The sequence below is a fragment of the Colius striatus genome, unplaced genomic scaffold, assembly GCF_028858725.1.
Source record: "Colius striatus isolate bColStr4 unplaced genomic scaffold, bColStr4.1.hap1 scaffold_40, whole genome shotgun sequence".
NCBI classification, from domain to species: Eukaryota; Metazoa; Chordata; class Aves; order Coliiformes; family Coliidae; genus Colius; species Colius striatus.
This window is the reverse complement of record NW_026908523.1, coordinates 1,196,330-1,207,510: the sequence shown is the minus strand read 5'-3', so window position 1 is coordinate 1,207,510 and position 11,181 is coordinate 1,196,330. Positions and strand designations below refer to the sequence as shown.

The window sequence follows — 11,181 nt, the reverse complement described above, 5'->3', positions numbered from 1 at the left end:
GTGTGTACTGCCTGCAGGAGGGAAATGCCACTTGGCTTTCCCTGGCTCTCGGTACCACCTCCTGTCCTCTCAGGATCCAGCATTTGGTCAGCAGAGAGCCTCAGCAAAGTTGTTTCACCTTAACTGCGGTGGGATGAGGACGAGGCACAGGAGGGGGTCCTGTTCTCAGGGACTTGTAAGGGTTACTGGGTAGCTGAGTAGTTGTCGTGTGCAGTGTTCAGCGGCTTCACCGCCCCAGAGCTCCAGTAAGTTCAGTCAGTGGTGGCTACAGACTGATGTCACTTGACTAGCCAGCAGCTATGTTGGGTGACTTGGACTCTGGTCTTTTTGGATTGCAGTGGGAACTCAGGCAGCTGACACAGCCCCTGTATTTACATGCTCACTGACTCACAGCGTCAGTAAGCACCAGGGGACATCCCACTAGGCTCATCCCAAAGCAGCCTCCATTGCTCCTTCCCTTGATGAAAAGCTGAGCCTTCCTTTTCTGGTAAATAAGCCAGTCATTGCATGGTTACTGAGCCCCTCTCACTTGCTGGCAGAATTTGCAAGCCTGGGACCTAGGACTTCCCTGAGATATGTGACAGTTTCCCTGGCTCTCTCATCACAAGGGTGATGGAGAACATCTGAGGGGAGAAGGAGTCCCCTGACCTCTGACAGGAAAAGGAGATACTGGAGAGCGAGAGATGCAAACAAGGGACTAGAGAAACGTACTGATAGAAGTCAACCAGCTCGCTGAGGAACAAGAAAGGCAGCATCAGCTCTGTGAAGCAAAGGCACTGTAGAGCTTTGTGACTGGAGTGACTGATGAAAGGCACCATCAGAACTGCCATATGGCTGGTTTCTCAGTGGCAGAGGCCTGTTTTCACTTGAGGCTGCTGCAGAGCTGTGAAAGCCCCTCTTCTTCTCCAAGAGAAGGGGAGGAAGTTCCTGAGTTCTCGCTGTCATCTTTTTGAAGTTACAGCCTGCTTAGGAACAGCACGTGAGTCTCCTTCTCTGGAGACATTCCAAACCCACCTGGACGAGTTCCTGTGTGACCTACTCTAGGTGGTCCTGCTCTGGCAGAGGGGTTGAACTAGATGATCTTTTGAGGTCCCTTCCAAACCTTAAGGTGCTGTGATTGTGCTGAATGCTCCCTGCCTCTGGGCAGCCCAGAAGCCAGTAGCCTGGACCTGCGTTCCCCACAGAGGGACACACGGACGCTCACAGGCCGGACCTTTGTTCAAACAACCGTTTACTCAACTACTTCTTCAAACAAGCAACTATGTACAAGGTCAAGCTCCCAGAGACACCTCAGGGAGCGAGAGCAATCGCTAATGGGAAGTGCTGAGTCTCTCTTGCCAGGCTCCTGGCAATGGCCCCTTCAGCTGCATCGGCTCCCACTCCCCTCAGCTCTCTGCCTCAAGACCTCTTTCATCCTCACGGAAGAGCCGTCTTGTGAGCCGATCTTGCAGCTGCTCACAGTCACGCAGTGCCTCGGCGTGGGCAGCCGTATCGTCTGTCAGGTAATGGAAGAGGTTGATGGGTTCGGCCTCTCGGAAGGCAGGAGGCAAGACGATCTCCTCGGGCACGTTGTGGTTGCCAAAGAAGAAGTGGTTGAGGCGCTTCTCCTCCACTCTGCGGCGCAGGTACTGCATGATTTCCTTCAGGCGCGGCAGCAGATACCTCCTGCGCCAGTCTGACAGGGGAGTGGTGGTCAGGAGGTGCATCACAACCGTCTTGATGATATAGGTGGAAAAGCCCGTTCCTGGCACCATGCGAGCGCAGAGCTGCAGGCAGTTGAGGTGGTAGCTGCCAGGCGGGGCGTTCCTGGCCACGTGCCTGAAGAACTTGGCCTCTGCCACAGCGCAGGTCTCAGGCCACGTCGTGCTTGGGGTGAAGAAACCTGCTGCAGTCTGGCTGCTCACAAAGATGTCTGAGTCACCTTGCTGCACGCCAAAAAGCAGCTTGACAAAGAGAGGTCCTCGGGAGGCGTTTGACAGCTTCAGCTTGCAGGAGTGTCTGGAGAGCTGCAGCTGCATCCGGTAGCGGCGAGACTGAGGCAGCTCCCCCCAGGCTGACGTCACCAAGTTCTGGAACCAGAGGGCAGTTTTATGAACATCGAGGTAAGGGCCAGTGCAGAGGGTGTCGAGGACACTGGGACCCTGATTCCTCCTCCATGGCTCCTCAGGGTAGTGGAGGAAGCACGGCGCGTCTCCTGCCGGCTCCTCTGCGCTGCAGGTGCACTCCGGGGACACACGGACGCAGAAGTTCTTTCCCGGCAGTTCCTGTGCAAAGTCTGGCTCCAGGTGGAAGGAGTAGCCATGGGGGGCCTTCAGGGGCACGAGCATGCGGTATGTGACGTCGCTGTCGCAAGGATTCCAGCCTTCGAAGGCGCTGCCCACGCCGATGGCTGGCTGCAGCTCCGGGGAGGAACTGTTGGCCAAGTGCCCTTGCAATAAATGGAGGAGATCACCCAGCAGCTCCTGCACCGTGCTGCTGGTGTAGCACAGACTGAGCACTGTCCACTGGATGCACCTCTCATAAATCAAAGCGTGGTGCCTCTCTTCAACAGTTTCTCCGTCGCTTTCTACCTCCTGGCAGTGTGTGTCACTGCCTGAGCTCTCCTCACTGCTGCTGTCGTCTGTGTCAGGGCTCCTTCTCCTGGTCCACCAGTACAGTCCCAAGAGCAGGACCAGGACTGCAGCAACGATCAGGTCTTCCCAGGAAATGACGGGCTGCCTTGGCTGCCTCAGCGGCACCAGGAAACTGGAGTTGATGCCACTCAAATATTTGAGCCACTCAAATATTTCTCTCGCCTGCTGGATCAGCTGCTCTTCTGTCGGCTTCAACACGGCCTCGTTCATCCTGGCGTAACACTGCTGTGCCTCTAGGATGAAGAGCGACAGCAGATTGGCGAAAAAGCGCACGAGCGCCATGATCTGCAGGGAGAGAGAGCGAATGGGTTCAGTGGGGTGGGAGGGAGGGAGCTGGCAGCAGGGAAAACAGGGGCCAGGAGCGGGGGCCGGTTGGAGAGGGGCCGAGGCAGGCGGGAGGCACAAGGGCTGTGCCAGCCCTGCCGGCGGCTGGGCCCTGGGTGCCGGGGCAGAGCGCAGCCTGCCGCCGTCCCCCTCCTCCTGCCGCCTGCGCGCTCACCGCTGTCCCAGCGCGTACTGGGCCCGTGCTGCCCCTGGTGCCCCTTTATAGCCGCCCCCCGCTGGCACGGCCTCTGATGTCACAGACACCCCACAGCTGCCCCCCACACCCGCAAAGGACTGACCCATCCTGACCTCTACTCAGTACAGTCAGAGGCTGACAAACTGGGCGACCGTGGTGTTCCTTTTGGAAGCCATAGCACCGAGGAGAAAAGAGAACCGAGGGTCTCTTGAAAGAACATTGGAATGGTCTGTGTCATAAATGCAGCCCTTCAGTACCCGTGAGTATAAGGTTGGCACTGTGACGTTAATAAACCGATGTAACTCCTGTGAACGGTGTGTCAAATGGGCCTGTTCACAGCAGCTTGTAGATTCCCCGTCACTTCACATGGATTGAATCTTTTTCAGTACAAAACCAGGGTTTCTTTTGTAGTCTGGACGTATTTCAGACACATTATTGCATGTACATGACTGGTATTGCCTAAGAGAGTGTGAGTGGTGAATCCCCAAACAAGGCATGCAGAAGAACTGCGGGGAAGGATTTCTTCCCTGTGAGGCTGCCCAGATGGGTTGTGGAGTCTCCTTCTCTGGAGACATTCAGGGCCCACCTGGGTGAGTTCCTGTGGGATGGGTAGGTCACTGTTTGACAGACACAGCTGAGCCATGTGAAAGAGAATGCTCAACATGAAGAATATGGTAAGTAAGGAATGGAGTGAAGTGCCAGAGGCACGGGGTTGCTGACATTGGTGGTTGTCATGGTTTGGCCCAGCCAGCCCAGCAGCACCACGACAGTCTCTTGCTCGGAGCCTCCATCCACCCCCACCCTTGTTAGGATGGCAGAGGCCCAGCGAAATGGGAGTAAAAAGATCACCAAGGTTGTTGTGGATGGAGACAAGGGCAGGGAGGGCTCGCTGCCAGTTACAGTTCTGGGTAAAACAGACTCCAGTGCTCGACTGAGAGAGGAAAGGAGGAAAGGTTATTCTACAAGAAACAGAACGGAATAAAAGCAAAAAGGGAGCAGGATGGTGAGAAAATGACAACCAGAGCTTTAAGATCTCCCTCCCCCAGCCCTCCTTTCTTCCCAGGCCCAGCTCACTGCTCCCCAGATCTCTCCCTCCTCCCCCCTCAGCGGCTCAGGGGAGCAGGGAATGGGAGATGTGCTCAGTCTCTCATAGATGGGCTCTGCCACTTCTCTCTGCTCAGATGAGTACAACTCCTGGCATTCTTCCCTGCTCCAACACGGGGTCCCTCCCCCGGGACACAGTCCTTATCCAACTTCTCTAGTGTGGGTTGCTCCCAACAGCCGTGGCTTCTGCCCATACAGGGTCCCTCACACGGGACACAGTCCTTGGGGAATGTCTCTGGTGTGGATTCTTCACCACAGTTGCAGTTTCTGCAGTTACAGGGTCCCTCTCTCGGGACAAGGCCTCTTCTGGGCATAAGTTAAATGAGCTGCTTTGTCATGGGTTCCTCCCCACAGTTACAGCTGTGGATATTGGGTCCCTTCCTCGGGACACAGCCGGCTCCTGCCATAGTCACTGTCCCTGGCTCGGGGCCTTTAATGAAGTGAATCACTGCCCCTGGTCCAGGGTCAGCTTTAGCAAAATGAGTCTCTGCCCCTGATGCAGGGTCTTTAAAGAAATGAAAATAAACCTCAGCTTCACCAGGTCTCTCCATAGAATGCCGGGGAGTCTCTGCTGCAGCACACTTCCTCCTCTCTTTCATCGCTGACCTTGGAGTCCGCGTGGTTGTTCCTCTCACTGTTCCTACTCCTTGCACCAGCAACAGCCAGAAGAAGAAGAAAGGGCAGAAGAAGGAAGAAGATGGAGGAAGAAACTTCCTCTGCCTTCTTAAAAAGTGATGGTGGAGGCGTCTCATTGGCTCAGCCCCAGCAGTGGGTCTGGCTCAGAGCAGGGGACAGTTGTGAGCAACTTCTTACAGGAGCCACCTTTACAGCCCCTTCCCCCTTACCAGAAAAGGCTGTCATGGCAAACCATGACACCCGCTCAGCCTTTGTGCTGTGTTCCACTAAAGACAGTGTTTCCATCAAGCCAGCATGATGAGAAAGCTGTAAGCCAGTACCTTAGAGCTTCTTCCTAGATGATGTGCATCTTACCTAGGAAGTATTTGGTTGAGAAATAATGTTGAGCAAGTTCTTACCACAAAAGTCATTGGAGGATGTGTTTATTTACACAGCCACAGCAGGTGGGCTGGTCTTTAAAGAAAGGCAACATTGCAGGAGCTGTACCTGCTATGGCTCAGCCTGGTGTGCTGCACATTTGGTGGGAGGTAAGAGAAACCAAAACATGAACCAGTTGATGTTTAACATACTGCAGACTCATCTGGGAGAGAAGATTTAGCGGCTTGTTATCACCAGATTGAACAGGAATTGTTTTACAAATGACCTAACCAAAAAGAGAACATGCCTAGTTCTTGGCCAGGTGTGAAATCCACTTGACCAGGCCCAGGCCACTGTTTGTGGAGCTCTGTGACATCAGTGACAGCCTCATGTTGGCAGCTGGAATGCTGTGTGTGTACTTCACAGCAACACACAGAGTCACAGAAAGAATGGACGTGAAATAAGGGAATCTGTCAGTAGCTGAGCTGATGCTCTTCACATCTAAAGGAATTCTCACATTCACTTGAAAGGCAACAGTCACCTGGCAATGATGATGTCACAGTGTCATCACCCAGGAGCAATGATATCACCTGAGAATGATGATACCACAGTGCCAGCACCTGGCAACGAATGTGTCCCCTAACAGCAGTGGTGTCAGCTGAGAATGATGACATCACAGTGCCCAGGAGAGTATAAAAGGGGGGTCCTCCCAGGTCCTGCTGCCAGATCTGGGCTGGGCAGCCACCTGAGAGGAAGCTCTTGATGGGGCTGAGGGAGGAAGGCAAGCCAGAGGCTGGAGGTTCGCAGCTGCTCCTGGCTAAGCCACTTTCCAAGCTCATCTGAGGGACAAGGAATCTTCTTCAGTTGCAGAGCAGGAGCCAGAACACAGGACTGCCTTCTGGAGGGGCATTGCAGAGCTCACCATCCTCATCCCCTGTGGAGCAAGGGGCAGCAGCCGTAAGCAATAGGGGTCCTGATGCTTTGGAGTACTCACTGCCAGGCGTGGGATGGATTCTTGTCCCCAAGGTCGATCAGGCCTGGGGCATTTGGCCACTCAGGGAAGCCCCAGAGATGGCTCTAGGTTGAGGGAGAAGAGAGGCTTGTGCATCTCGTGGGAGGCATGAGCAGCCCGTGGGACCAGGAGGCAGGTCTGCTCACATGCTCAGGGAGTAGCCGATCGCCAGCACTGGGGTCAGGAAGGAATTTTCCCCTGGGGCACGTTGGCACAGGTCCCCAGCTCTCTGCCTTCCTCTGCAGCATTCAGCATGACTGCTTAAGTGTCAGGGCTCCTTTGGTCCATTTGGGCTGGGCTACTGCCCGCTGTCGTGCACCACCAAGGCAGCCTCTCGTGCCCTCCAGCTGACAGGAGGAAGACTTTTTTTCCCCAAGGTGCACTAGCAAGTGTCCCTGGAGGGTTTTTTTGCCTTCCTCTGCAGCACTGAGCATAGCCTTTAGCTCCTTTGAGCCATTTTTTGGCAAGTACCTACATCGGCTACTCCACAACAGTGGCCCTGGTGCCCACATCCAGGGGGAGGAAGCTTTCTATACACTTCTTGTGGGCCACCCTCGGGGCTTGCTTCTCATCTGCTGTGGCACTGAGCACAGCCCCTTGTCAGGGCTCCTCTGGCCCATTTTGGTTTCTTGCCTGCTGCTCTTGTACCTCCAGCCTCTTCTCCAGCCTGGAGAACACTCTTGTGCATTTTGCACTTTGTGGCCTCCATCCTAAAATCATTTGCAGCAAAACTGTGTGCTGGGCAATGTTTTCTCTCTTCTCTGTCAAACCTCCTCATTGCTTTTGGATGGGGATGGTCTCTCGGCCATGCTGGAAGCCTTCATGTTCCAGGGGCATCTGGTGGTGTTGCTCTCAGCTTCAGATGCTTTGGGCCCAAGACTTGCTGGGCTGAGTCTTGCTGGAGAGCTCCCATGCTTGCTGCTGGCAGGGGAGCAGGCTGCAAAGGGAAGCAAGCCCAGCTGGATCTCCCATTCAGAGCCTGCCCACCTGCTTGGTGGCATGCAGCACCTTGCAGCCTGGCATAACTGTGTCTGCTCTGACTTCCACCACTCCCTTTCACATCCTGGGCTCTTACCAAGCTTCTTTTGCTGTGTTTGAGGTCCTGCCCGGTGGCAGAGACCACATGGCATCAGTCAGCAGCTGGGAGGAATGTGCCTCTTAACCAGGAGATGAGATCTGAGTGTATCCCTGCTTTCTCTTTTGCTTTGGAATATTCCTTGATCACTATCATCTGACTTTCACCATCTGGAATGCACCAAGCCAAAGCAGCTCTGGTAGCAATGTGCATACCCATCTGCATGGCAGCTCTCCTCATCTGCTTGTGCTGCTTAGGGACAGAAAAGATGTGAAGGAAGATTTTTGGTGTCTCTTTCATTGCACCTGACCTGTGAGAAGTGAGATGAAGAAACATGGTGTTGATTGGAGAGAGCTGGGCTTCCTCCCCAGAAAAACTGGCCATCACTGCAGTTTGTTGGAGTCTATTAACTGACAACCTCCATCCCTTTGGTTTGGGAGTCATTGTTGAAGCTTGATGGTGGGTCTGGAACAATGACAGGATCTTCAGCCAAGCACCCAGGGAAGGGAAATGTACTGTGTGAGGAGGATTTGTTCTGTGAGTGAAGCTGCCTCATCATCCACAGACTTTTCTCATCAGTTTTTGCCTGTTTAAAAAGCTCAGGCTGGGATAAAAGTTGAACATTTAAGGTACCAGATTTCTCTGGCACTGCTGATCCTTTCCATTGGCACCATTTCCTTTCCATACCATGGACTTACACTGGGTAAGGATCTCATTGGTTTAGTTTCAGCTATATTCTGGCCATAAGTTTGTAGTGGATGGGGATTTTTGCCCTTCCTTTGGTGCTCAGTTGAGCATTTCAGAAGGTACAAGATTTCTCTGGCACAGCTGATCCTTTCTTTCCATGTACCATGGGTTTATGCTGGGTAAGTATTGTATGAGTTGAGTTGCAGGTATGTTCTAGCCATAGGTTTGTAGTGGACGTGGGGACTTTTGTCCAGGTGCTCCCTGGAGTTCAGGAGTTGGTCAAGGACTGAGGTAAGTGCCTCTGCATCACAGCATTTCCCTTCTCAGGTGTCAGCTTCCTCTCTGAGAATGCTCTGCTCTACAAAAGCTGCCTGTGTTTACCAAGTCTTGGCTCCTCCTTTAGCAAGTACTTATCCTGGACTTCATATTAAGAAGACAGAGCCTGGCTCTTCTCAGTGCTGCCAAGTGGCAGAAAAGGCGTCAGGCAGAAACTGAAACACGGGATATTTGGTCTCAACAGAACGTTTTGCTGCTGTGGTTGAACAAAAGAAAGTGCAGGGACAAAAAGGAGGCGAGTTGCTGAGCGAGGCTTTGGAGTCATCTCTTTGGAGAGGTTTGAGACCTGACTGGACATGGCCCTGGGCAACCTGCTGCAGTTGGCCTTGCTTTGAGCAGGAGGGTTGGGCTCCAGTCTGTGGAGGTCCCTTCCCACCTCCTCTGCTCTAGGAGTTTGTGGTTGCCATTGTGGTTTGTCATCAGGCCAACAGGAGACCTGTGCTCCATTGTGCTGGGTTTCTTTTGTCAAAAGCCACCCTGTGCTCATAGGAGATTCTTTTTGCTCTGCCTGCTGTCAAAAAGCTGCAGAGTCCAGCAGTAGCAGCTCCTCCTTCCATGCCATTAGTTTGAAGCCTCCTCAGAGAAGCAGGTGAGTATGCTCAATTACAAGCTAGCAATGTCTAAGGAAGGTCTGGTGAGCCACAGCTGTGGACTGCTGCAGAGTCCTGAACCAAAGCCTCCCACTGAAGAAGTAAAGCATAGCAAGGGAGAAGGCTCCTTCTCCCAAGACACAGAGTTCTCAGTCTAGCTCTGAAGGAAGTAGCCAGCACCCTTGAAACCTTCATGGCACAGAGAGGAAACAATGACTTCTGGCTTCAGTGCAAGAGCCAAGGACAGACACCTGTGCAGTGCTTCACTTGGAAAGCCACTGCAGATGGTTCAGTGAAAGGCCTGCTTGAACCTGCAGAATAACCCAGGTGCCACTTGAAATGATGCCAGCTTGTCCTAGGTGACACTGAAAAGCGTGACAGCCCGTGGATGCCAGCACAGAACTTCTTTCCAGGACACCACAGATCCCAGCACAGCTGCTGCAGCGCTGCCATCTCCCTGTGCCCATTCCCACAGCTTTGTTCCCCCTCTCTTGCTTTCCTTCCTACTTATTCCTTGGAGCCAGAGAGTAATTAACTGACCTTGACTAAGTGTTCTCCATTAGAATTCGTTTTCCAGGAAGTCTGAGCAAAGCCCAGTGAGATGGACTTTGGGTAAAAATGGACATGACCACACTGGACAAACTTTCCTGCCCTGTTTTCATGCAGTTGGAAGTGTGATGCTTTGCTGGTGAGGTGTTGGTGACAACAATGGGTCTTTCACCACAGTAACTGGTTTTCCAGTGCAAATGAGCCCAGGGCAGCAGTGTGCTCCCAGCAGGGAGGAATGCAAGGAAAACATGGGTGTGATTCACTGTTCCTACTTAAAGAAGGTTTTCTTCTGGTTTGATGGGGCACATTCTACAGAGCTTTGGAGTCTTTAAACCTTTTTGTCTTATCCTCTTGCGTAGTTCAGATACAGGACAAGAATGGCAAAGCACTGGGCAATATACTCATTTCTTTCTCTTTGCCAAGCTTTTGTTGTATGTTTCTTGGCTTTTCATATGCAAGCAAGGCTCAAGGGTAGGACTGGCTTTCATGACAATAATTCCTTGGACAGAAAGTAAGGTTTCAACAAGAAGAGCACCTTGGTTTTCTCATTTCCCTGGCAGGATGCCATTTGTGGCAGTGGGATTTCTGACACTCATGAGTAAGGAGACTGCTGTCCTGCTGCAGTTGCGTGTTTTGGAGAGAGTAAACTTCTCCCTGGGAGCCTGTCTGCAGCACAGCAGTGTTCCTCCACAGTCCTGATGGAGACAGACTTCTGTTTTGGAAAGACACAGAAATGCATCAACACCTGTGCAGCAAGGTCTTGGAGGGGGCAGCAAAATCATACTGAGTGGCTAAAACAAAGCAGAGGAGCTCTGTGCCCTCATTTTGCCTTCAAAATTCACCAAACCAGGTCTTCAGGAAAAGAAACAGACTGCAGGGATATTTCTTTAGTTTCAGACTGAAACAGAGATCTGAACACCACACTTGGAGGGTCCCAGAGTGTGTGAGAAGGTTTGGACTGAGAGTCACAGGGAACAACGAAAACTCTTGTTTTTTAAACCAGTCTGGCTGCTGTGACATCAGCTGTAGCCTGGCTTCTGTGACATCAACTGTGGCAAGCAGAAGAGGTCACCTGCCCTCCCTTGCCTAACAGGTGAGTAAAGGTGTAAAGGGCTGACAGTGAGAATGGTTGTGCTTAGTCTTAGATGCAATCTATGAACTGTAAAGCTACTGTCCAAACTCAACAAGGAGCAAAGGTAAGTTCACTTTGTTCTTTTGAAACTCTAACATGTGGATTCTTTGGGTGTTGGTGTCTATTTTCCCTTTTCACCTTTAAGTGCTCACGCCAACCCCACATTTTATGCAGTAGGAGTTAAAGACATTGGCATTCTGGGCATTCCCTTGGCAAGTACCAATCACCAGGTTCTTAACAAGAAGAAGACTCAACAGATCCATGGCCAGCTTGGATTGACAGTGCTACAGCTGCCAACAGCTGCATACAGCACGGCAACAGCTTCTGGTCAGATCAATACCTTCAGTCACTGGAAACAAACTCCAGCATCTGTTTCAGAGTGTGCCCGTCTGGTGGGGTTCCAGGAGAACTCCCAGAAAGCCTGCACAAGGCACGCTGAAATCTGGGGCATGATTCACCACCTTCCAGTTGATTTCGATGGACATCCCTTCGGATGGCCATGGCCCTTGTCCCCTCTGTGCTCTTACAGGGCATCAGTCTCCAGAACACA

At 52.5% G+C, this 11,181-nt stretch overlaps 1 protein-coding gene across 1 annotated transcript; it reads right to left on the bottom strand.

Annotated features, from left to right (window-relative positions):
• Nucleotides 1-1,261: 1,261 nt before the first annotated feature.
• LOC133629346 (inositol 1,4,5-trisphosphate receptor-interacting protein-like 1) lies at nucleotides 1,262-2,915 on the bottom strand. Its single transcript, XM_062020004.1, has one exon. The coding sequence runs from the start codon at nucleotides 2,913-2,915 to the stop codon at nucleotides 1,386-1,388; it is 1,530 nt and encodes a 509-aa protein (XP_061875988.1). The 3' UTR covers nucleotides 1,262-1,385.
• Between the last annotated feature and the right edge of the window lie 8,266 nt (nucleotides 2,916-11,181).